The 27,246-nt window shown below is 32.4% G+C and overlaps 1 protein-coding gene across 1 annotated transcript; it reads right to left on the bottom strand.

Annotated features, from left to right (window-relative positions):
• Positions 1-15,339: 15,339 nt before the first annotated feature.
• LOC145089494 (uncharacterized) lies at positions 15,340-17,127 on the bottom strand. Its single transcript, XM_079027925.1, has 5 exons — positions 16,835-17,127; positions 16,713-16,722; positions 15,987-16,349; positions 15,807-15,873; positions 15,340-15,689 (listed from the first exon to the last, which is right to left on the bottom strand). Exons 1-5 carry the CDS (start codon positions 17,125-17,127, stop codon positions 15,340-15,342), a joined length of 1,083 nt encoding a protein of 360 aa, XP_078884051.1.
• Positions 17,128-27,246: the final 10,119 nt, after the last annotated feature.

The following is a 27,246-nucleotide window of genomic DNA, read 5'->3' on the forward strand; positions in this document are numbered from 1 at the left end:
AGCCGACGGAGTCTAAACGAAAGTTGTAGAGTATTTTCTAACCTTCGCGTGGATATAAAGAACGTCAAAAATGAAGCTCGTATGCGAAAGTTACGCATTTTAGAAGTTCTTGGCACGCACTTCAAAGTCTTATCCGAAGGAGTACGCCCAGCGTACTCGGATACTAGGCTCCGGATCGTCCACGTCGGCCAATCACTTCTTCCGAGGCTGCGGTCAGCAATGATGCAAGCGAATGCCCAGCGTACCCTCGGAGTACGCCCAACGTACGAGGTACGCCCCGCGTAAGCCCGAAGTACGCCCAACGTACCGAGGACCTCCAGCTCCTATAAATAGTGTGCGAGGGTGCCGACTACCTTTGCTAAATTTCTTCAATCCTCTCACATTTTCACCTCGTTTTTCATGCCGACAACATCTCGACTTCCCGGTTTCATATCTAAGCCCCGATGATGTCCCGAAGCCCAGAGATTCCCAAGAATCTCGTCACTTTCCGGTCAAGGTGCCGCCCGGGAAAATCTCGTTTTCTTCAAATTGCGCATTTTCTACGATGAGTTCATACCCCTATAAACTACATTTTCAAATGTGTTATCAATGCTTTTTATACATTTTTAGGGAGGAATTCAAGTAAACACACGATTATTATCGTGTGTAATCTAGAGTTTCATTATATACTCTTTTTATCAAGTAAAACATATGAGGTTCATAACTACTACATGGAAACTTTTGTACGCAAAATATATCACGGTAACATCTTGTCTTTTTAAAATTAAATACGTTGTTATGCATATACGAAACAAACACTTTATCTATACTTTGAGTATATGTGTTCATTTATGTCACTACAAAAGTTACACTTTACATAATGAGTGAGCATTTCACTAGGGTTTACTATACAAACGAAACAAACTTGTGGAAAAACTATAATAGTTACAACAAACATTTTTACATGTTAAAAACTCTTTAACAAAATGTCTTACATAATTTATGTTTCCTTTCAAACGCTGTTAGAACCATGTTTCTAACAAAGGTCTTCCTATATTTAAAACTAATTCTTATCAAACAAACTGCTTTCAAATCATTTTATAAACTGACATCAAGTCATCATTTCTTATTTATTAAACTTTTCAAAGGTTTTACAAAAACTTCTTTTATATTTTTATATTGTCAAATGCATGTCTATATATGTATAGTTATATAAGTAATGTTTAAAGGACTTAGGACGGCTAGCTCGCTTTATTTCCTTTTCCTCGTTGGGATGTGGCCTTAGGGCATCGGTTATTCGTCCGAATGTCGTCTAAATATTAATTATATATAATCATATGTACATATATAGACATAAAGTTCCCTTCAGTCGATTCAGTGCCTTTGAATAACAAAGGCATATTTCGGTTATACACGTACAATACTAGAAATTATAATAGGTATAGTCAGGAGATACTACTTACCATACCAAGTACCAGGAATCACACAAGAGTCAGTCTATTCATGAGTCTATACAAATACATTACATACTATACGAAGAGATACGATTACATACAATTACAAGGCATACAATCTTAAAACATACAATTACAAAGCATACAATTTCAAGACATACCATTTCAAGGGATACAATTACATGAGTTAGTGTACTAGATATTCATGAAATTTTATATACTACAAATACCATATCAAAGAGATATTTTCATATACAAGAACAAATGGACATTTTCATACATAAATCTGTTTTATACTAGGTTGTGAGACGTTTCAAGTACTTTCGAGTATGCATTTTTAAGTCCTGTATTATATACCATAATCCCTTGTAGGGGGAGCGTGATACTTGTGTATAGATCGATACGGGATTGACAATCCCACACCTAAGTTGTTAGCTATAGCTAGGCTGGCAGGCCTGGGGTGACAAATGTCATAACAATTCCAACGCCTGAAGAACGTTGTTACAGGCAGACTGGGTCATTTGCATGGTTATAAAACTCACATGGAGTATTAAAAACACATTGAGTTACGGGGTTATCATATACTTTAGCGATTATATACGTACACAAATCTACTATTTTAGACATGAAAAACACCATGGTAGTTCATTTTTGGGACTTTTAAACTATCACCCTCTTATGGGCAAATATTGGATTCCTAAAAGCAAACATTCAAAACAATCGGGTCTTAGTAGAAGGCTACATTTTATACTAGTAGAAAATATGGGATTTTCTATAGTTTTCAAACCTTTACAAATACTTACAAACATGTTCATTGGTACAAACTTTCCTACAAACATTTCCGGTCTTTCTTTACAATTTTGCAAATTAAAGTCACATAAATACTTATGAATTCACCAGCATTATTGCTGATACTCGCTTTCAAAATAACTTGTCTTCCCAGGTCACAAATAGACAGGTATGACAACCAGGTTTTGGTGAAGACGGAGCGGTCAAGACACGTCTTTTATTTTGAATATTCATTTGTAAGATTTATACTATGAAAGAACTCAAATGTAATTAAAATTATACTATTAATGCAATGGATGATGTTGTTTGCATGTTTACTACTTTGCATTGTTGTGATACACTACATGACGTCCTCCACCCCAGAACGTTTCCGCCCTTCCTTGCTGACTACATGACCTAGGAATTCCACCCTTTGAATCCAAAATTCACATTTTGAGAACTTCTCATACAATTTCCCTGTGCTCAAGGTTTCCAAGACTTGTCGTAAGTGTTGGCTGTGTTCTTCCTTGCTCGGGGAATATACTAGTATATTTTCAATTAAAACAATAACAAACTTGTCTATGTAAGGTCGACACACACGATTCATCAGGTCCATGAATAATGCAGGTGCATTCGGTAGACTAAAGGGAATTACTAAGAATTCATAGTGACCATAGCGAGTTCTAAAAGCCGTCTTTGGAATATCTGCATCCTGGACTCGTAACTAATGGTATCCTGATCTCAGGTCAATCTTGGAGAAGAAACTAGCTCTTTTAAGTTGATCAAAAAATATTGTCGATTCGAGATAAAGGGTATCGGTTTTTGATAGTGAGTTTGTTTAATTCCCGATAGTCTATACACATGCGAAATGATCCATCCTTCTTCTTCACAAACAAGACCGGTGCTCCCTAGGGTGAGAAGCTAGGTCTAATGAAGGCTTTGTTGAGAAGTTCGTTCAATTGGCTGGATAGTTCCTGCATTTCTGATGGTGCAAGACGATGTGGGATTTTTCTATGGGGGTAGCTCCGAGAATCAAGTCGATTTGGAATTCGACTTGGCATTCAGATGGAACTCCTGATAGGTCGTTAGGGAATACATCCAGGAAATCACAAACTCTAGGGATATCCTTGATGATTTTTACTTGTTGAGTCTTATCGACAACGTGAGCTCAGAAGGCACAATAATCCTTGCAAAGATACATCTGGGCCTTGACACAAGAAATGATTTGAAGATTCGCACTGGATTTGTCGCCATAGATAACAAGAGATTTGTTACTTGGTAGATTAAGATGGAAGGATTTCTTTTAATATAGGATATCAACACGATGAAGATTTAACCAACCCATTCCGATTATAATGTCAAAGCTTTTAATTGAGACCAGCATAAGGTCAATTTGGAATGAATGGTTATTTAGAGTAAGTTTGCATCCTATGTATTTGTTATTTGTATTTAGAGTAAGTATGCATCCTATGTTTTAGTGATTTGGGGTTTTGTTTTAGTAGGTGTTTGAATTTATAGCTCACAAAGCTTTTTTCTCTGCACTGCTATCGAAAAGAATGCATGTGTAAGAATTGTTGAGAAGAAACATACCAGTAACCACATTAGGATCCGCTACTGCTTCATTATACCCAATTGCCAAAACCCTTCCTGTACCACCATCATTCTTTGTGTTAGGACAGTTTCTCTTGAAATGTCTTACTTCCCTACATTTGTAGAAAGCTTGACTTACTCCTGCGGCAGGGACTTGAGAGATGGGTTGTGCGGGTACTTTATAGAAATGTGTTGTATGCCCCTTTCTGTTACAGTTCTTGCAGTGCATTCCTCTGCAAACTCCTGTATGATGGAAGTTGCATTTATTGAACTTTGACAATGTTCCAACGTATCAAATTGGGGTTGCTGGGGTAGTAGAAGTAGTAGTAGGAATAGGGACAGGAACAACAGTAGGAATAGTAGCAGCAAGAACTGCAACTGTATGTTGTTTCTTGGAGGACTCCTGTGACGATTGCTCCTTTCGCTTATTTCAGAACTTCTTTCTACTGCTAGTCTCATTGGGCTGTTTGGAGAAAACTGCCACGGAGTCTTGGCGATCTTCGTGATCTATCAATGTATGTGCCAGATGTTTGGCACTATCAAAGGTAAGGGGATTGGCAGCTAGAACATTTCCTTGAGTCGGGGGAGTTAATCCCCATATATACCTCTCCAACTTCTTGCTCTCCGGGGTGACCGTCATAAGATACAGAGGAGCCAGTTCACTGAACCTAGCAGTGTAAATAGCAATATCGGAGCCCTTCATCTTCATACTCTAGAGCTCCTACTCTAGTTTTGGTATTTCGCCCCGCGGGATATATTCTGCAAGCATCAGAACTTTTAAGTCTTCCCATTCCATAACATTTGCGACCGGGAGAGATAACAATTTGACATAACCATTCCACCAGGAAAAGGCTCTATCTAAGAAGGTGCATGCTGCAAACTTTACCTTGCTTGCTTCAGGACAAGCACATATTTCAAACATTGATTTGGTTTTCTCGAACCAGCATGTCAGAGTAATGATGGTGCCATCAAAAGTTTTGGGTTTTGCATTAGTAAAGGATTTATATGAACACTCCCGAGGGTGTCCAAGACTTTCCCCATGATATGAGTTATGGGCAGCACTGCCAACTCCACTAGTACGACTGGCATTAACTTGTGTCATGGCAGTAGCCACGACGACGGTACTATTGCTTGAAAAGCAACAACATCATACTGTGGAGGTGGTGGTGGTGGTGGATTTGGTGCATTGTTTTTCTTTCTGTTGGACTTTCTTGGAGGCATCTTTCTCTTAAATAATTTAAGAGAAAAAGGATGATAAGTCCCCTATAGTGGTTACGATTCAAGTGATATTGAACAAATATATCTTAGTTCTAACACATCATACCCTGACTTTCGTAGTGGTCTGCAATTTACAACAAGAGTCTACTAATATAAGTAAACAATCGTAAATTTCAATTTATGGATTTTATGATATCACTTCAAATGAATGTGTATAATGTAATCTCTGCGATGTCTTTCTATAATCACTCAGTGTATACAAATCATATATAATCAAGATTAAATAGAGCTTCAAATAAGTGGTCCTACTCTAAATCCACAACCAAACAAGGAATAGGAAATAAAGCTAAATCACAAATTATAAGTGTATAAAACTTTAATTATATATAAATCTTATATATACACTTAGTAATTATACATTTACCAATAATGATCCTTTGTTTTCATATGTTTGTTTCTAGTAAGGATGACCTTCTTGAATTTTGTTGTTTCAGTGTTATAGTGTCATAAAATACTCCTATATTATTTTAACTTTATGTTTGATTCTAGAGTTCTTCTGGTATATAGGTTTGGTAAGTTTTAGACTTGTTTCCGCACCACTAGTACTCCCAAACACATGTTCATTGTATCTAAAATAAATATAGTTGATCAGGCTATATTTATTCTAGATATGATTACATAACTGTCTAAGTTTAACTGTAATTTCCAAGATCTAAATAGTTTTGTATATTTTTCACTGTGATACTGGTTCTTGTAGGTATACATGTTAGTATACTTCTTATAAAATATTGTTATACTTTAAAAGTATACTTTTAGTCAGAGCACATCGGCCCTATTGTATTTATAGTTGTATATCTTTTATAGGTTGATATACCGAGTTCACTATAAACAATGCTCTAATACCAATCTATCACACCCCAAACCAGAACGGCGGAAACGTTCGGGGGCGGAGGACATCATGTACAGTATCACAACAATTGCATAATAGTAATAAAAGTACGACGACCATGTATTGAAAATATATGAGTTTTTACATATGTGTTCAAATTATTGTATATTGACATGAAAAATGTAATACAAAAGCACAAGATACGAGTCAATGAAGCTCCGTCATCTCAAAACCTGTGGATAACTATATACCGGTTTCGTGAGAATACAAGAAGTTTTCAAAAGAGTGTCAACAATTAAGTTGGTGAGTTCATAAGCTTATTTATAACTAAAAATCTATTTTCTGTTCCTTGAGAATGTAAATATGTTTTCCCAGAAAATTCTAAATTTTCTGTTGTAATATGTTGTGAGCAAAATGTGTGAATGTTATTGTACTCTGAAGTTGTACAATGTAGTTTAGTTCACTTAAAACCATGAAAAGTATGTTTTCTCTGTACTGAAGTAGAAATGTGCATTTATTCCTGTTATGAAAATTGGGTACTTGTAATCGTTTAGTTTTACTAATTGTACTTGTAAAGTACTGTATTATAGTTTCATTATTAAATAAAACTATGTAAGGTTGTCTACTTATTCATACACTAATCATTTTTTTTCAATACCAAATTGTGAGTTATTATAATCATACTTGATGACTTAAGATGGCATGAGCACGATGTTCTTCAGGCATCACAATCGGTACGACATTTCTCACCACAGGCCTTTCGGCCTAGCTGTTGCAAGAAGCTCTGGTGCGGGATTTTCAGTCCCATATAGATCTATACACAAGTGTCACGCTCTCCCTCTAGGAAACTCTGGTTATAATTTCAGGACATGGTTGGTACATAGATAAGTACTTGAATCGTGTCTCACAAATGCTATATTAATGATTACACGTTAAATAATGGAAAATTACAATGAAATGAACAAACTATAAGTATGTTTCATAAACTATATTTAATATAATTTATATGTTTGTGTTTTTCCGTAATGTATTCTGAATATGTAAAGTAATGCATATGGTCCATAAACTATACCCGTTATAGTTTAGATGTTTGTTTTCTATTTTGTAATATGAACATTTAAAAGCAATGTGTATGTTTCATTAACTATACCTATTATAGTTTATATGTTCATGTTTTACTGTAATAAAGTTCCTTGAAATCCATTGTTTATATTCAAATGGTACTAAAACAGTTTACAAAAATTATGTTTTTGTTTAAGAATTTTGAAAATCATTTTATACTTATATAAATAAAATATTTATATAGTTGTGATTAAATAAACATTCGAATAAATAATTCTACCCCAAGCCCACAACCAAACAAGGAACATGAAATGAAGTTAAATTACCAATTCTAGGTCTGTTGAATCCTAACTATATATATATATATATATATATATATATATATATATATATATATATATATATAATTTTGATAACAACAACAATTTATAAACATTAAAACATTTAGATATTAACACAATTTTTATTGTGTTTCACTTGTATTCCCCCTAAAACAGTTAAAAATTATGAAAACGTAGGGGTATGAAATCACCTCGTGTGCGTGTTCTTGGATGCTTACGATGTGGTTGTGTAAATTCTCGAGTTAGAACGCTTGATTATCAAATGTATCCTAAACAATAATTATACCCGATGTAGAACTAAAGTTAACAATCTTAGTGACAAATAATACAAAGATTATGTAAGAAACACTTATAAAAAGTGTTAGAATCAACCGAAAATAGGAGTTTTCGGTTATTAGGGGGTTTTCGGTTGTTGGTGATTCAATGAGTTCTTGGTGTTCTTGGTATAACTAAGGAGATAAGATGTTTTCGGTTGGAAGTTAAGAAGATTGAATGGTATTTTCGGTTGGTATCTAGAAGACTTGAAGATTTCGAATGATATCTTATGAATATTCGAAGGATTTTTGGTTGATATTTGAGAGAAAAGTGATGTTTTCGCATGTGTTCTTGAGAGGATTTGGGATGATTTCGGTTGAAAGTGTAAGAATGAGGGTATATTTTCGGTTACACACACACGTATATATATATATATATATATATATATATATATATATATATATATATATATATATATATATACAAGATGGTTCAATTGAGAAAAAAAAGTTGAGAATGGGGGAACCATTCTCATCCAATCATTTAATGAGCTTAAAAAATGTACGGTGGCAAACTTGTAAATAATCTAAATACATTAATGAGCGGTGGCAAATATGTAAAGAATCAAAAAAGATTAAACCGTCAGGGCACTTGAGTAATTTGATATCACGTCAAATCTCGACAGAAAAGCACAATTTCCCTCTTCAATACACCATAACACGAAAACCATTTGAAGAAGAATCGACAAGAAGAAAAACATTTGTAGAAGCATCAAATAACATAAACGAAGAAAAATGTCTTCCGATGAAAACATGAACGAGATCATTTCCTTACTCTTGACAATGAAAGGTAACCATCGGCGTTTTTTCTCGATTTTTTTAACGATTTCGAATCATTTCTAAAGTTATCACTTGATTACTTGAAATTTCTCGTAATGTTTGAAAATTATTAGTTGATTCAGAACTAAAAACATTGTTTCACACTGTTCATTCTTCAAAAAAGGTTGTTTACTTCAATTTTACTTGAAATTTATAATACTCATTCATTCTCGTAACCCTCCTTCGTTATTACTTTATTTACTTGAAATTTTTGTAAGAATTATCCATTATTATTTGATATATAAATGTTTTTACATCATCTCTTCAATTTTCATCTTTATTCAAAACTATTCTGTCAAAATACAAAGTTTACTTCGCATTTCGCTTATGTTTTCCTAATATTAACTACTTACCCTTACAGAAACAACACCAACAGTGAAGAATACATATAAACGAAAAACAAGAACAAATCAAAAAGGTAAATAAAATTTGTTATGTTTACTTCTGAACACAAGCTAAACTAATATTCATTCGTGAATATGTATGTTATATTCACATATGAATAGAAGATAGTTTGATGTCGTACATACATTATTCAAATGTGAATACAACAATAATGACTTATATATATATATATATATATATATATATATATATATATATATGTTCTATTCACATATGAATATAACAAAACATATTCATATGTGAATAAAAAATATGAATACATATGTTTTATTCAAATATTTATTCGTGAATATGTATGTTATATTCACATATGAATGGAAGATAGCTTGCTGTCATACATACATTATTCAAATGTGAATATAACAAGAATGAATTTTATATATGTTCTATTCACATATGAATATAACAAAACATATTCATATGTGAATAAAAAAAATATGAATACATACGTTTTATTCAAATATTCATTCATGAATATGTATGTTGTATTGACATATGAATAGAAGATAGCTTGCTGTCATACATACATTATTCAAATGTGAATACAACAAGAATGAATTTTATATATGTTCTATTCACATATGAATGTAACAAAACATATTCATATGTGAATAAAAAATATGAACACATATGTTTTATTCAAATATTCATTCGTGAATATGTATGTTATATTTCACATATGAATAGAAGATAGCTTGCTGCCATACATACATTATTCAAATGTGAATACAACAAGAATGAATTTTATATATGTTCTATTCACATATGAATATAACAAAACATATTCATATGTGAATAAAAAAATATGAATACATATGTTTTATTCAAATATTCATTCGTGAATATGTATGTTATATTCACATATGAATAGAAGATAGCTTCCTGCCATACATACATTATTCAAATGTGAATACAAAAATAATGACTTTTATATATGTTCTATTCACATATGAATATAACAAAACATATTCATATGTGAATAAAAAAAATATGAATACATATGTTTTATTCAAATATTCATTCTTGAATATCAAATTCATTTACCTTCTACTTACTATTGAATGAAGGTAAGAACACTAACATTTCCGATAAAGATTCACCAACAATCAGAGAAACAAGATCAATGCAAAAGAGGAAAAATGTGAAAGGTACAAAATTCCTATCATATCTAATATATTCATATATGAATAAAATTGTATATATTATTTATTCATATATGAATAAAATTGTATATATGAATAAAATTGTATATATTTTTGTAATAAATAAATAAACGGGCATATATCATATTCATATATCATTAAGTTATTCAAATATTATATGTTTTCATTTACCAGATAAAAAAGAAACAAAAGTACCAAAGAAAATAAAGCATCAAAACAGAAAAAGTCCATCAAAAAGGAAAGCTCCTGAAAAACAACAACTACAAGATTCTGATTCTGATTTTGAAAGTAGTCATCCATCGAAGAAGACAAAAAAAAGGGGTCACCAATCAAAAAAGACAAAAAAAACCAACGGTAAAGAATTTTTCTCAATGAAAAACAGATGTTCACCAGAGGCATTACTATCTATAATCCTTGGGATGAGCAAAGAACAAAAAGAATCTGTAAGATCTATGGGTTTTTGAGCTTTGTTAAAAATGAAAATCACAGATATACCACTGAAGCTGAGATTTTATGTTCTTCAAAAATTTGATTATGAGAGAATGGTGATAGATATTGAAGGAAAGGAACTGAAAGTAATAGCAGAGTCTGTTCATGACATGTTAGGCTTACCAATTGGTGGAACCAAACTTACACAACTGGATCGATGGCCTAAGGATGATACAAGTTATGATGAATGGAAGCAGCAATTTAAAAAAGATTCAATCATCCGACTGAGTGTAATCAAAAATGTTATTGTTTCTACCACACAAGCTGATTTCAATTTCAAATTGAACTTCTTAGTTCTTTTTGTCAACATGTTTTGCGAGTAAACATCAATGGGAAGATGTAACCTGTTTCCCTTGAGTTATATTTCAAGAAGAACAAATATCAGTACCATAGACTGGTGCAGCTATGTTTTGGACTGTCTTGTCAGAACAAAAAACTCATACATACCATACTCAGATACCAGCTTCTTTGTTGGACTTTCAGCTTTCTTGGTGATAAGTTATTTTAATGTTTATACCCAATTTTTAATAATATGATTATTCATAAACTAATAACAAATATTCATATATGAATAAGAAAAATATATTTGTTAACAAATAATGCTTTACATTACTTATTCATATATGAATAAGTCATTACTTATTCATATATGAATAAGTAAAAATTAATATTACTTCTTCATATAAGAATATCAATTAGTTATCATTCATGTGCAGTTGTTCTATGCTGATAACATCCACTCAGAAGCTTTGACAGTAACACGTAAACGTCCAACAATTTGTTATTGGAGTTTAGAGAAGATTAGATATCGAGAGGCATTTGAACAAGAAAAAGGTAAATTTGGACTTGGAGAAATAAATGAAGAATTTGTTGATGAACAAGATGAAGGAGATACAGATCTCGAAGACAATGATTATGATAAAGATGAAGATCATTTTGTTGAGGTATCTAGTTTGAACATGCTAATAATATATGATTACATTGAATTATTATATTAAATTGTAATCATATACTTTTTTTACATAGGCATATGAATCAAAAATATCAAAAATGATTAATAGTTTTGAGAGGATGAAGGAAAAGCTGAATTCAAAGCTTAATGATGCGATGACAAAGTTCCCTGAAAAGGAAAGTTTTAGAATTTTCAATGAAAAGATGACAAATATGATTGTTGAAGAAAAAACTGAAAGCACAACACTTTTTAATTTTCCAATTAATGAAACTGGAGTTGAAGGAATCAATTTGACACCAATAATGGGTCAAAAAACAAATGATAAAACAGAAAATGAAGATAAAGAGGGAAATGGTGAAGAAGACAGTGATAATGGTGCAAGTCAACCAGAAGTAGATTATTTGTTTAATTCAAATGAAGCAGATAATGAAGAAATAAAGAATGATGCGGATAAGAATAAAAAAGAAGGTGAAATTGGAGTAAAAGAGAAAGATGGAAAGAGGAATGAAAATGAGAATGATGAAGAGGAAAAAGATGATTATGCTGAGGAAACAAATAATCATGAGGATACTATTCGACAAACTGAAAATGAAAATTTGTTGGATAAAGTTGTTCACAACATTGTGGACAATGTCCTTGGAATTGGAATTTCAACTTTAAATAGTCAAGAAGATGAAATCTGGAATCCTCCTGAAATGAAAGCTATTTTCGATAATATTGATATAGGTAAATTTTGTCTTAATTTTATTTTAAAAAAATATATAAAAATATTAATACACAATAATAGTTTTGTTTGTTAAATTTTCACCAGGGTCACCAATGAGTACAGGTAAAACTAATACTCTTGCAGAAAATGAAAAATCAGAAGGTGTACATAAACAAGGAACAAAAGTTGAAAAAACAAAGGAAGATGATATAGGTAAATGAATGACTTAAAATATATTAGAATATTTATATTGATTTTTTAATAAGATTGTTTATTCATAAGTGAATAATACACTATATAAATGAATAAAATATAAAAAATATTCATATATGATGTATATGTTTCAGGCAAGGAAAACTCTGAAGATAGAAATGAAGGAGGAACAGAAGCTAAGAACACGAAAGATGGAGGTGAAGAAAAACATATAGAAACTGAGAAAGGAAATGCAGAAGATAAAGGTAAATAGTTGAATCACTAATAAATTAATATAATATGTTTTATTATTCACAAATAAATAACGCAACATAAAAAAAAATATTTCTTATTCATAAATAATGATATGCATTACTTATTCATAAATGAATACATTACTTATTCACATATGAATTACTTAATCATCTTTCAGGAAAGAAACAGTCAGAAAATGAAAACAAGAAAGGTGAAAAAGCTGACAAGACAAAATGAAATAAAGGAGGTAACAATTTGGATAAACATTTCAAAATATAAACTCAAATATTATAATTAACTTACAACTATTTATATGATAAATCTCCTGGCATGCAGATACTCATCCAAGCTTTAGTCTAGGTCTCAGTCAACATTCAGATCAAACTTCAAGTAAAAAATCTAATGAATCTTCACCAAAAAAAGCACTTACCAAGAAAGAAATCAAAGACGACCATCAGAAGGTTGTTATCAGATTAGCAAAGAAAAATGTTCTTAATCCAAATCCAATCTCTGTGTCAATTCCTACTGAAGTAGGACCATCAAAGCATGATCTGGATCAACCAAGAGAGAAGAAGCTTGTTGATGCTTTCAAATCACCTTTCAAATGCAGAATAACAGACACAAAACCCAAACTGACACATCAGGAGAGTATTGTCTGTGAATGATTGTTCAACTTACAAGGCAATACATCGTAATTAACTTTATTTTATATACATTCATATATGATTATTATATTGATAATAATCTATGACATTTTGATCATATATTTGAAGAGATGTGGTTGTCCAGACAAAATATGGTTAGATAATAGAAAGAGCAATTATGGAAAGTCTATATGCAAACACAGAGATTTTTGGAGAAGCTTTAGACACATGGTCTGATTTACTTAACCACCAAGAACTGGAAAGGGATTTTGGAAATTCATCATACAGACTCTTCTTGAAAGTTGGAGTTTGTGTAAGTTTATGTTCTAAACTTAATTCCTTCCTTATTCATAAATGAATACACCAATATGATGTATTCATTTATGAATATTATATTTTTTTACAACTGAAATTCACATATGATTATACAAATATGATGTATTCTTTAACATAATTATATATATTCAACTGAAATTCACATATGATTATATTGGTTACAGACTGCTTATCTAACTTCAACATTGTCTGATGAAAGAAAGTATGAAAAATTCAAGGAGAACTTTCATGAGAGTACCAATGGGTACAAAAAAATCCTGAACATAAAAGATATTGACATGGTATGTTAATTAAAGTTGTTTTTTATATATATTTTATCAACAAAATACTTACCATTATATACATAAAAACAGGTATTCTTTCCAGTTGTTAGAAGTGCTCACATTTTTGTGATTGTCTTCAACTTAAAGAAACCGTCAATTGAAATTCTAGACAATAGTGCAGTTGAGGCGGATTATGAAGGAAAATACGGAGTAATATTGAAACCTTTGGTATGTACCCAATTCACAACAACATAAAATAACCAATTTATTACATATCTAACTTTTATTTTATTTAATGATCAAATTTTTTTTTTGTGAGATACTTTAAAGAAATAAACCATCCAAGAGCAAATGCAATCTCAAAAGAAAGTATCAAACCCCAACGACTTGAAATGTCATGGAGAACAGTTAAAAACAAAGTTGATTGTGGGGTCTTTGCAATGAGACATATGGAGACCTATATGGGACAACAACTCTCAAAGTGGAAACCAGGTCTTCATAAAGAAAGTGCAGTTCAACAAACTACTATAGAGAAGCTCAGGCAAAGATATGCACACATAATGCTAACTTCTGAAATTAACATGTTGAAGGCTAAGGTGTTCGATCTTGCTGAAAAGTATCAAAAAGTTGACTTCAAAGTGCGTACTGGTCATGCATACAAGGCTATGCATACAATTCAAAAAAGGTTAAAAGAATATTGATGATTTCTTGTGAAGATGAAAGAATGTTGAAGTGTGATGCTATAGAATAGTTTGTGTTGAAGATGAATGGATTTGAAGTACATGTAAGATGATTTTGCGAAACCAGTTTTAAATTGTTTGTTAAATGTTGTTGAACATCATTTTAATATTTTGTGAAATGCTTATGAACAGCTTTTATTATCTTGTGTTGAATGATTATGTAATAGAAACAACTTCGCTTATTTCTGTCAGTTTTTATATTTAAATATTTTCAAATTTTATTTATGTTTATTCATAAATGAATACGAATGATATATTCATTTATGATTAAATTAGGAGTAATATGTCAGCATAACAAAGTTCATATATGAATATAACAAATTTCATATATGAATATAACTAACTTATTAGTAGAAACAAGTTTGCTTATTTATGTTATTTTTTTATATTCAAATATTCTCAAACTTTATTTTTATTTATTCATAAATGAATACGAATATGATATATTCATTTATGAATAAGTTCAAATTAATATGTTAGTATAACAAAGTTCAGATATTAACATAAAAAAGTTCAGATATGAATATACTTATTTATTATTATAACAAATTTCACATATTTGTATTCATTTATGAATAATTTACAATATCAATATAACTTATTTTATAGTAATTTAAAAACAAATATCAACATATCAATTTACGATATCAATATAAATGTGTATTATTCATACATGAATACTATTGTTTATTGTTTTTATCTACATATATTCATAATGAATTAAACCAAAAAACATAAAAAAAAAAACACTAAAAAATCCCTAACTGTCTTTTGCTGATTTAGTAACTCCAACTCTTTCTGGACAAGTACGTAAATTGTGTGGAACTCGTTTTCCACATCCTGAACACATTCTATGTTCTTTTTTAGAATTTTCATATGCTACTTCATCCACACTTGGAATTCTTTTCTTGATTCCAGAACCTTTATTGCTTTGAACTTCAGGAACATGAATATTAATCTCTTCTAGAATATGAATAGTAACACCCAAAAGCTTGCATACAACTTCACCACATCTCATCATTATTGTAAAAGCATTTCTGCATAAAACACCCATACGCTTAAAATGTTCACAACTGCAATTTATTTCTTTTTCTTCAGCTTTTATTTCAACTTGAGACAAAAACAAAATTTACACATTTACATTCATATAAGAATACTCATATCAACACTTATATATTCATATATTCATATATGAATATTCTCATATTAATATATGAATATTATTACATTTTTCATAAAAAACTAGTAAAATTACATTAAATTCATTTTTAAAATCACTTTTACTGTTGTTGTGCTGCAAAATGTAAACTTCCCAACCATCTTCAATACCAACATATGAGTATGTACAGAAAAAACATGCTTTATATATTTCGTTTTGCACCTTAAAAATAATGTACTTGTATAAACCTTTGATGCTTGCAGTTCTATTTCTCGAGGTGTTCGCATTTTATATGATGCTTTCTTTGATGCCTTATCAAGATCTCGTTGAGTATTCCTTTGCTTTTGAATGGTAGTGTCATAATTCATCATGAAACTCAAAAGTAAGTTCCTACTTTCTGAGTATGTGTTAAAGAATGAATTCATACTCTCTGACCTCGATGTAGTCTTCATTGTAAACATGTCTTTAAACCATCTTGTGTCTTCAAGATTGAATTCCTTCAAAAGCAAACCCCACTTCACCTCAAAAACATCAGGTTTCCTATTAATGTCCAAAACAAGCTTGGAAAACCTTTTTCTAAAGTCCGTGTTAGTAAATAAATCATCTGATATCTGTATTTAAACAAAAATATTCATAAATGAATAAATAATAATAAGTAAAATAACAATCAATATTCGTAAATGAATATACTAATAAGTAATATATTTGAAATATATTAAAATAATACATTTTTTTCAACTTTTTCATTATATGCCACATAATAACCGGTGTTTTGAATTACGAAACACATTCTCAACAGCTTGTTTTATTACAACATCTTGATCGGTTAAAACAAGTGTTGGTTCTTTACCATGAGTTTTAAGAAATGATTTAAGCAACCAAGAGTAAGACTCAATGCTTTCATTGCTTAGCAACCCAGTTCCAACAGTAACCGATTTTTTATGATGGTCAATAGCAATTTACGGAACAAAAACCATTCGATACCTAACACACAAAAAAAATGTTCATTAAAGTCATTTTTTGATGTATTAAAAATTGAATATAAAAATATTCATATATGAATAAGCTATAAACAAAAGTAGATAAAATAACTTACTTGTTTGTTTGGAAAGTCGCATAAAACGAGATAACATCACCAAATTCAGGATAATATGCCTTCTCCATTTCATCAGCCCAAAACATACGGTCCAAAACATCATCTTGACAATTAAACTCAAATGAGTAATTTGGATAATGAGCTCGACGGTCATTCATTGTGTTTACTATCATCTGGACATCTTTATAACCAATAACCCTGTTGATATCTCTCCTTAAATTTTTATAGTCAACTACTTTTGGCTTTACAAACTCATACCCACCTCTGAAACTTGCCCTCAACTTATGAGCCATAGTTGGACTTATTTTTGATGTGGAAGCACGCACAATAAACTCTTTTTCTGAATATGACATTTGTCTCGTTTTTTTTTAAATCGCTTCTCTTCTCAAGTGGAAGGTTGTGAAGTTCATCAAACTGAAAAACTTTATAATCTGGAGTTCCATACACAGATTCAAATATAATCTTTTCTTGACAACCAATAGCTCTTGAATTTGAATTTCATTTCCCCCTAACACCACTTGTACCTAATGTGTCAAAAGATTTATTTTTCTGTTTACCACCACGATTACATATAACATGTTTCTTCTTTATAATCTTGTTATCAAACCTTGACTATGTGCTCAGTCTAACATCAAAACCACCAATTTCAGCATACTCAGAATACATTTTGATAGCCAACTTTAATGATTTGAAGATTAAACCCTTAAATGGAATAAGTTGAACAGGTACATCTGGCTTATAGACATGTTCTCCAATTATATCATCACAATATTGTGCATCATGTACTGAACTTGAAGATTCACCACCTAAAATAATAATGCATGAATACAACAATAACATACATGAATACATCAAACTCATATAGATAAAACAAAAATTATTCATATATGAATAAAGACATTCATATATGAATACATAAAATTCATGAGGATTCAAAATATATAAAATAAAACATAAGTTATTCATATATGAATAAAACCAAAAAAATAAAAAATTTGAAATTGCAATTATCAGACGATTATTCATATATGAATAAGACAACAATTTATTCATATTAACATATTCATATGTAAATAAATGATAATCAACAAAATTAAAAACAACAAAATAATTCAATAACTGATACCTTCCAAAAATGAGTTCTCAACATCTTCTTCTTCTTCACTCTCACTCATAGAAGAATACAAATCACCATCAATAACACTAGAATTCGACATAATACACCAAATGATCTATATAAATAAACAAAAACAATCTTAATAACGAATATATCTCACAAAAAAAGTCGTAAAGATGAAAACCTGGTTAATTACGAATATATCTCACCTCAACGTACAAAATATCTGAAAGAAACTCAAATCATATATGATCAGATGATGTAATTAAGCAATCTCTATTGGTACAGAACGTAAAAACTACAACGATATATCCGATTAAAAATTAAATCAGCTTAGATTCGAAATAAATATCTCAAACTACTTAACAAAACTCCGATGAAATAACTCCAATAAATATTCGAAACTTGATAATCTTGATAATGAAGTCCGATTAAACAACCTCAAAACGAAGATAATAAGTGTAATTCCAAACAAATTAAAAAAAGCAATAATCTTGTTAATGAACTCCGATGTATCCGATTCAAACGATATATATACCTGATCAAATCGGTGGAAACTGAATACGAATTAGAAAACTGAAACACAAATGCGAAACTTCACGATTAATGGAATGAATACGTATAATTGCTAACGAGTTATATAAAGAAAATAATCTTGATAATGAATTCCTCATATCCGATTCAAACGAGATAAAGATATCATCAAATTGGAAACTGATAACAACGAACAGGTAATTTCTATGTAAAAAAGTTGCTAATTTACAAAGATACCGTTAATGAAAATGGACACGTGAATTTTTTTTTATTTGAACATGTTAGATAAATGATTGGCTGAGAATGATTCCCCCATTCTCAACCTTTTTTTTTCTCAATTGAACCTACCTCTCTTTCTCTCACTATATATATATATATATATATATATATATATATATATATATATATATATATATATATATATATATATATAAACCCTTTTATTCTGGTAGCTTCTAATACAAATTCATAGGTGTAGAACACTTCCACGTAACCCATTTCCAAACATCGCAATCTACCTACACAATGCTTAAATACTAATCGAATTCAGAATGCATCCTGAAAGTGCCTTTTACCAAAAAAACGATTCAGTCCTTCCCCACCGTCGCACCTTTTCCAACTAACTCTAAAGGAGAATATAAATACCCATCCATTCTCCATCTTTCATTCATGCTTCCTCTCCCCAAGGAATCTGACTACCTTCTCCACAGAAGAAAAAACCTTAACTAAGAGACCAACAATTTAAAGCTCGACACTTTATTCAACGCAGATATTGCCAATCCAAATAAAAAAAGAACGATCCTCTGATGTGACATTCTTCTCAACAGGTACAACATCATTTATGAGGATTCCTAATATCATTTCGCTTTCCTTCGGTTTACACACGAAAGTGAGACGACATAAAATTTCATCAAAATTTGGTATTGTGCTTTTTAGAATGGGTAGAACAATGTCCCATTGAAAGAAAAATCTGCAAGCATAGCACCAAGTAATTTGTTGATGTCTTATTCATCCTTTAACAAAAAAAATGACATTGTAAACTACCTCACTTTGAATGCAATATTTATTAAAGCCAACAATCAATACAACTTTAGGAAATTAAAATTTAATATTTACCAATAAAGTGAGGTCCATAATTACATAGGAAAAAAGTGACTGTTAACTACATAAAAAAATTAATCTTTACACATTATAACTTTTTGCAACACTAAGTAAACATTGGATTGTAAATTTCAGCAACTAAGTTCATTCCAGCAAATTCTATGATGCCAATAGGTAAGGGAAATGTGTAAAATGATGACTTCCACTGTTTCGTATTGGACCAGATTTGGACTTCATTACAAGTGTGCAACCAACAATCCATAAATGTGACCTGTAAATCAATTGTCCGAAAGATCTTTTCGATTCTTCTTTCCCATGCATGACTTCGAATTTTACATCGTACAGTACCAAATTTATACTTGAAAGTCAAAGGCATTATTATAGATAAAAACCCTTTTATTCTGGTGCCTTCTAAAAAATTGAAGGGGTTTAATATATTCGACGTAGCCAGGTGATGAACGACGCATTCTACAATTTATATAATATATATTCTCATGAAGGTTGGTGTCATATCTGGTTCTGTATCAAACTATGATTGACCATAATTTTCCCAAACTACATGTATATTTCTAATTGTGTGATTGCAACACATTACATTCTCATCAAATCAAAAAAATGAAATAGCATTTACATCGCAATTTTGTTTCTCATGTTTCTATGTTTCTGTGTGTGAGTATACATCTGGCCAACTGTTTTCCACCAAAATTTTCAGAATTTTTTTTAAGACAAGTAGTATGTAATAGTTTTTGGTATCTTGGAATTTGTTTTTGAGTTACGAATATATACAAAATGGTGTTAAAACTTAAGTTAAAATTAATTTGGAATTGTTTATTAACTTAGGAGATGACAATTTCATACTTATATTTAAAATACTAAATAAAGCATGATGATTTAATAAAGTTTCAGTACTCCTCTGTATTTGTTGTGCCTTCCTATATAATTGAAGATTACTATCCTCCTGTTCTTGATACTCTTTGATTTTTATTCAAATGTAAAAAGATGGGATTTATAATCTATATGATTATGAAAAACTAGGTTACTTTAGATAAGAGTTTAATGGAACATTTATATAATAAATTCTCATAAAATCAACTTCCCAATTATTAACATAAGATGGTAATCGACATTAAGTACTTCTGAACTATAATTAGCATTTCTGCAATTTATCTAAACTACATGAATATTCCACAAGAAAAAACACTTCAATATAGTAAGAACTACAATACTAATCAATGGAACACCACATTATTTAATTAAAACTTGCATTTATAAACCCTTTGTTATCACAAAACAGCGCTTGCGATATGTATGAAGAAGAGGAATGTCGTCGTCTTGAAGACCATGGTCCGGGGTTCATATCCGGGCATAGGAGAATTAACTAACTTGATGAATTTAACTTCTAACCACTAACCAACCATTCAAAAAACAAAATTCAGATGTTTTATATTTGCAGTCATTAATCAACTCCATATTTGTTTTTATAAAAAGTGCAGTAATGAAGTTGTGAAGGAAGTTGTCCCAATACTGGTATGACACTCTTTTTAAGTCAAAAGGTAATCAATATAGAAAATAGCTAAATCAATAAAATGGTATAAGCAATATTGAAAAAAGGTTTCAGTAAACATATGATAGAGAAATCAATTGGCAATCAACGAACCAGTGGCTAAAGCCTTGAATAGAGAAAACAAAGATGGTATTTCGTGATTAATCCCAATACACCTATGATGTTCTAAAAATAATATTGATAGGTTTCCAATAATATGAAAAAATCTACCAGGAATGTGTAACGGACTTTCATATGTTTTTATATTATAACAATGTACTTTCATTTTCATTTTCTTATTCATGGACTTTAATCAATCTATTTATAGCATTGTATTTTCACTTTTTTGGTTGTTAGCACAATATAATTTAGACAACAGTACATGAAATACCCAAATTATTCTCCATGGGCCATGCTTAGCATGGGCCTAAAACATACCTAGTATATATATATATATATACATATATATATATATATATATATATATATATATATATATATATATATATATATATATATATATAGATGAGTGAAAACATGTAGCAGTTTAGTGTCTTCGGCCAAGAACAATATCCGAGGAAAGGGTTCTCGGTTAGGAACTCAAACTGAGAAAAAATGATTTCGGTTGAAAAGGGGAAACTCACCCCGAAAGGTTTGTTGTGCGAGGTATGTTTGCTGCCGAAAGAGGATAAGATTCTACGAGGGTTCTCGGCCATGAATAGTTTTTAGTTGGGAATCGTTTTCGGTTCAAGGAGAATGGTCAATCCGAGGGTTTTTGGTGTATGCGAGAATCCTTGGTTTTAATGGATTTCACTTCTAATTTATACAACACTTTTAATAAAAGGTTTATACATATAAAAATTGTTTTAATTAAAATTCAATTAATTAACAAAACAACCACTTTGGCTTTTATTTTATATGTTTGAATTATTTTTGACCATTACAAGATTGAAAATAACAGGTTGTTAAAGAAGGGTATCACCATGAACTCGTAACGACCGTAGCGAGTCCGGAAAGCAGTCTTCTATATATCCATGTATCTGACCCTTATTAGATAGTAGCCTGATAACAAATCTATCTTTGAAAACCAAGATGCCCCCTGTAGCTAGTTGAAGAGATCATGAATCCTCAGGAGTGGGTAACAGTTCTTCACCTTTACCTTGTTCAGCTCCCGATAATCTATACACATCCGATGCGACCCGTCCTTCTTCTTCACAAACAGGATCGGGGCTCCCCAGGGTGAACTGCTCTATCTAATGTATCCTTTGTCTAATAGCTCCTGCAGCTGTGAAGACAACTCTTGCATCTCGAGAGGAGCGAAACGATATGTTGCCTTGGATATCGGAGCCGCACCAGGGACTAGGTCAATCCAGAACTCCACCTGTCTCTTTGGAGGTATCTCAGGAAGCTCCAATGGAAATGTGTCTGGGTACTCTCGCACAACTGGTACATCACTCATCGTCGCCTTACCCGCCTCCCAAGTATGCATAACATAGGAGACATACTGATAGGAAGGCTCCAAACATTGAGCCAACACCACCAGGCTCAAATCAGAAGTGGATCAATTTTATTCAGTTACAAGCTACGACTTTTTAATTCCAAAAGCATGTTTTAATTTTATGTCTTTGTTATTTAATTTGAACTTATCAGAACAGTTAGTTGGTTCTCCACTTAAAATAGGATCGTGGGAACTAGTAGAGTAGCGGTTATTTTATTTCACGTTATGTACTAGAAATTGAGGATGAAAAAGTCAGTTGTTGGATTCTTAAAGTTTGTATTATTCTGTGATACTCCAAAATAAGTTCGTGTCCCTGCTATTCTAATTTCTTAACAGGTAAATTAGATGGTGAACTTGGACAACTAACTCTTAGTTTCGTGGTGAATCTGTATCGAAAACCAAGGTTAGATTTCCACCTAATTATTAGTTTGTATCAAGGGTATAATGGTCCTAATTTAGCAATAGTGCTATCACTTGGTATCAGAGCTCATGGATAGCCGAAGTATTAGTGAATTGAAGAAATTAATTTCTAAAGCCCTCGAAATTGACAGAAGAGAAAGGGATCAACAAATGCAAGCTCTACTAGATCAAGTTAACGAGTTGGTTAATTCTCAAAGACAACGAACCGAAGATGAGGTTAACTCGGGAGGTACTGGTGCTTCGTATGTTCGCGGAGACAAGGAGAAATTTAACCGACAAACCCACAACATCAAAGTTGATATTCCAGAGTATGATGGTAAATTAGATCCAGATGAATTTGTGGAATGGTTACGAACGGTGGAACGAGTTTTTGACCATAAACAGACAACCGACGACCATAAGGTAAAAATTGTTGCCTTGAAACTCCGAAAATATGCGTCAACATGGTGGTCTAACACCTGTTTGAAATGAGAACGAGCCGGAAAAGATAAAATTCGATATTGGTCAAAGATAAAGGAAAAAATGAAACAAAAGTTTATGCCTTCATACTATGTTCAGAATAGCTTTTCCAAACTGCACTCATTAACACAGGGAACGGGTACAGTTGAAGAATACTCTCGTGAATTTGAATATTTGCTCATGAAGTGTGATGTGCCAGAGGTTGATCCTCAAACTCTCGTTCGTTATCTTGCAGGACTGGAGTCACGAGTGGCTAATGTGGTGGAATTATATTCCTACCAAACCCTAACTGACCTAACATTGATGGCCCACAAAGTAGATGTCCAACAGCGAATTAAAGGGAAGTCTTAGCCCAACCGAACTTTCATCAAGCCCACTAATTATCAAAAAAACAACAGCAGCCCCAAGCCTAATTATACCACCACTTTTAAACCTTTAACTAATACTAACACAAACGCCGAAACCCCAAAGGCTCCTAGATGGTGTTTTCGTTGTCAAGGGTTAGGTCACATAGCGTCAGAATGTCCAAACAAACGTATTATTATGCTAGCTGACTTTGAGATCGCTTATGGTTCTGATTTTGCTATTGATTCAGTGCTGACTCCCACTCCAACCATTGAATAGGAAGAAGAAATGATTGGTCCCGATGAAGGAGAATGCCTGGTAGTGCGACGAGCGTTGAGTACCACTTCTATTCCGGAAGAAGATCTCCAATGAGAGTCTATTTTCCACACACATTGCACAATTTCTCAGAAGGTCTACTCTTTAATAATTGATGAAGGAAGCTGCACTAATGTCACCTCTCAAACCATGGTCACTAAGTTGAATCTCTCTACAGAGCCTCATCCCGCACCCTACATGATCTACTCGTTGAATCAAGGGAAAGGAATTCGAGTAACGCATCGAATACTGCTGCAGTTTACCATTGGAAAATCTTATTCTGACGAAATCTGGTGCGGCGTTATTCCGATGGACGCGTGTCATGTTCTGCTCGGGCCACCATGGCAATTTGATAGAAAAGTGATCCACGACGGGTATCTCAACACTTATTCCTTTATTCACAACCACAAGAAAATAGTACTCACTCCAATTTGACCTACATCACCATCGCTTAAACCATCACCGCCCTTGAGCATTCTACTTCAATATGAGCAACATGAATATTTCCACTCCAAAAATATCATGTTACTGGGGCTTGAGGATAACGAAGACAAAACACCAAAACAACAACACCCATCTGTGCAATCGTTATTACAGTCCTATAAACATGTTTTTCCATCTAAAATCCCACGTGGTTTACCTCCCAGACGTTCCATTCAACATAAAATTGATTTAATCCCTGGCTCACCTTTACCTAACAAGCCCGCCTATCGTTCCAATCCTCTAGAAACGGCTGACATGAGAAGACAAGTAGATCAATTGCTAGAGAAGGGACTCATTCGTGAATCCCTCAGCCCATGTGCAGTACCCACCTTACTTTTACCAAAAAAAAATGGTCAATGGAGAATGTGCATGGATAGTCGGTCTATTAACAAGATCACTATCAAATATCATTTCCCGATACCAAGATTGAATGATTTACTAGACGAACTCTATGGAGTAACTGTGTTTTCAAAGATCGATTTACGAAGTGGGTAATCATCAAATTCGGATCTTTGAAGGAGATGAATGGAAAACGGCTTTCAAGACTAAAGAAGGACTGTATGAATGGCTCGTTATGCCTTTTGGTTTATCAAATGCACCAAGCACCTTTATGCGTTTGATGAATCAAGTAATTGTCATCTATTTTGACGACATCCTAGTATACAGCCGCTCACCCGAGGATCATCATTCTCATCTGCTTCAACTGTTTCAAGTACTCGATCAAGAACACCTCTATGGGAATTTAGAGAAATGTGATTTTTTCAGAAGTCATGTGAATTTTCTAGGGTATTTGGTTTCTGCACATGGAATACAAGTAGATGATCAGAAGATTCAAGCTATAAAAGACTGGCCGGTTACACAATCGATACAACAAGTGCAAAGTTTCCATGGTCTTGCATCTTTTTATAGACGATTTATCAAATTACCAAGCTCATGCAGTTTCATTGGAATTCGTCTGCCCAACATGCTTTTGAAGAACTCAAGAAAAAACTATCCTCCACTCATGTGTTAGCATTACCATGTTTCTTGGAAATCTTTGAAGTTGAATGTGATGCTTCGGGAGTCGGAATCGGAGTTCTGTTGTCCCAATTAGGTCGTTTAATTACTTATTTTAGCGAGAAACTCAATGATGCTAAGCGGTGGTACTCCACCTATGACAAAGAGTTCTATGCCCTAATCCGAGCTTTAACCCACTGGCAACAACATGATCTGTAAAGAATTTATATTACACTCAGATCATGAAGCTCTGAAGTATATTCAAGCCCAACGCAAGTTACAACCTCGTCATGCAAAATGGGTGGAATTTCTACAAATCTTCAATTTCACAATTAAACACAAATCCGGGAAACTCAATAAGGGTGCAGACGCCCTTTCTCGCAAATATTCTCTACTTGCTTCCCTTCAACCACAAGTCCTTGGGCTCGATCTGCTTAAAAATGAATACCCAATAGATCCCGACTTTGGGGAGTCGTATTTTAAATGTTAGACTCATTCAGTGGGTGAATACCACATTGTTAATGGGTATTTGTTCAAAAGACAGCAACTCTTCATTCCTCGCCATAGTATTTGAATTGTTCTGATACAAGAAGCTCATGGAGGAGGATTAGCTAGCCATCTGTGTCTTGATAAAACCATTCACATTCTGAAAAGTCATTTTTTCTGGCCAAAACTCACTCGTGATGTCGAGCATTTTATCAAGCGTTGTTTACAATGTCATCGAGCCAAAATTCATTTTGCACCACATGGATTATACATGCCATTACCGGTGTCCACTGCTCCATGGGAAGATGTTAGCTTGGATTTCATTACCGGTTTACCACAGACACAACGTCAGAAAGATTCTATAATGGTTGTAGTATACATATTTTCCAAGATGACCCATTTTATTGCATGACATACCACATATGACGTTGTTCAGGTCGCCAATCGCTATTTTAAAGAAATTGTTCATCTTCATGGAGTACCCCGAACGATGGTTAGTGACCGAGATGTCAAATTTCTTAGCCACTTTTGGTTGACATTGTGGTGAAAAATGGGGACCAAACTCAAGTTTAGCACGTCAAGCCATCGACAAACTGATGGACAGACAGAGGTTACAAATCACACTCTTGACTCTTTATTACGTGCCCTTATTACAACCAACTTGAAACAGTGGGACGAGTTTCTTCCTCGGGCTGAATTTGCTTACAATCGGGCCCCGAATAAAACAACTGGAATCAGTCCTTTTATGGCCGTTTATGGTTTGAATCCTTCGACCCCACTGGATCTGACAGTCCTTGAGACGACTTCCAAATTCAATCAGCAGGCCAGTGATTTAGCAACTGATATTAAAGTCATCCATCAACAGGTGCACAGTCGAATCACTAGAAATAACGAGCTTCTCAAGTATCATCGTGACAAAGGCCGCAAACATATCTTGTTTCAACCGGGTAATCTTGTATGGATACATTTACGCAAGGAAAGGTTTCCATCGAAACGCCGATCTAAACTGAGTCCTCGATCTGACGGACCCTTCAAGGTCCTTGCAAAATTCAATGACAATGCATATCAAATTGACCTCCCAGGTACTTATGGCGTTGCTGCTACTTTTAATGTAG

Source organism: Lactuca serriola, chromosome 2 (assembly GCF_051521515.1).
Source record: "Lactuca serriola cultivar US96UC23 chromosome 2, Lser_US96UC23_V15, whole genome shotgun sequence".
Lineage (NCBI taxonomy): Eukaryota > Viridiplantae > Streptophyta > Magnoliopsida > Asterales > Asteraceae > Lactuca > Lactuca serriola.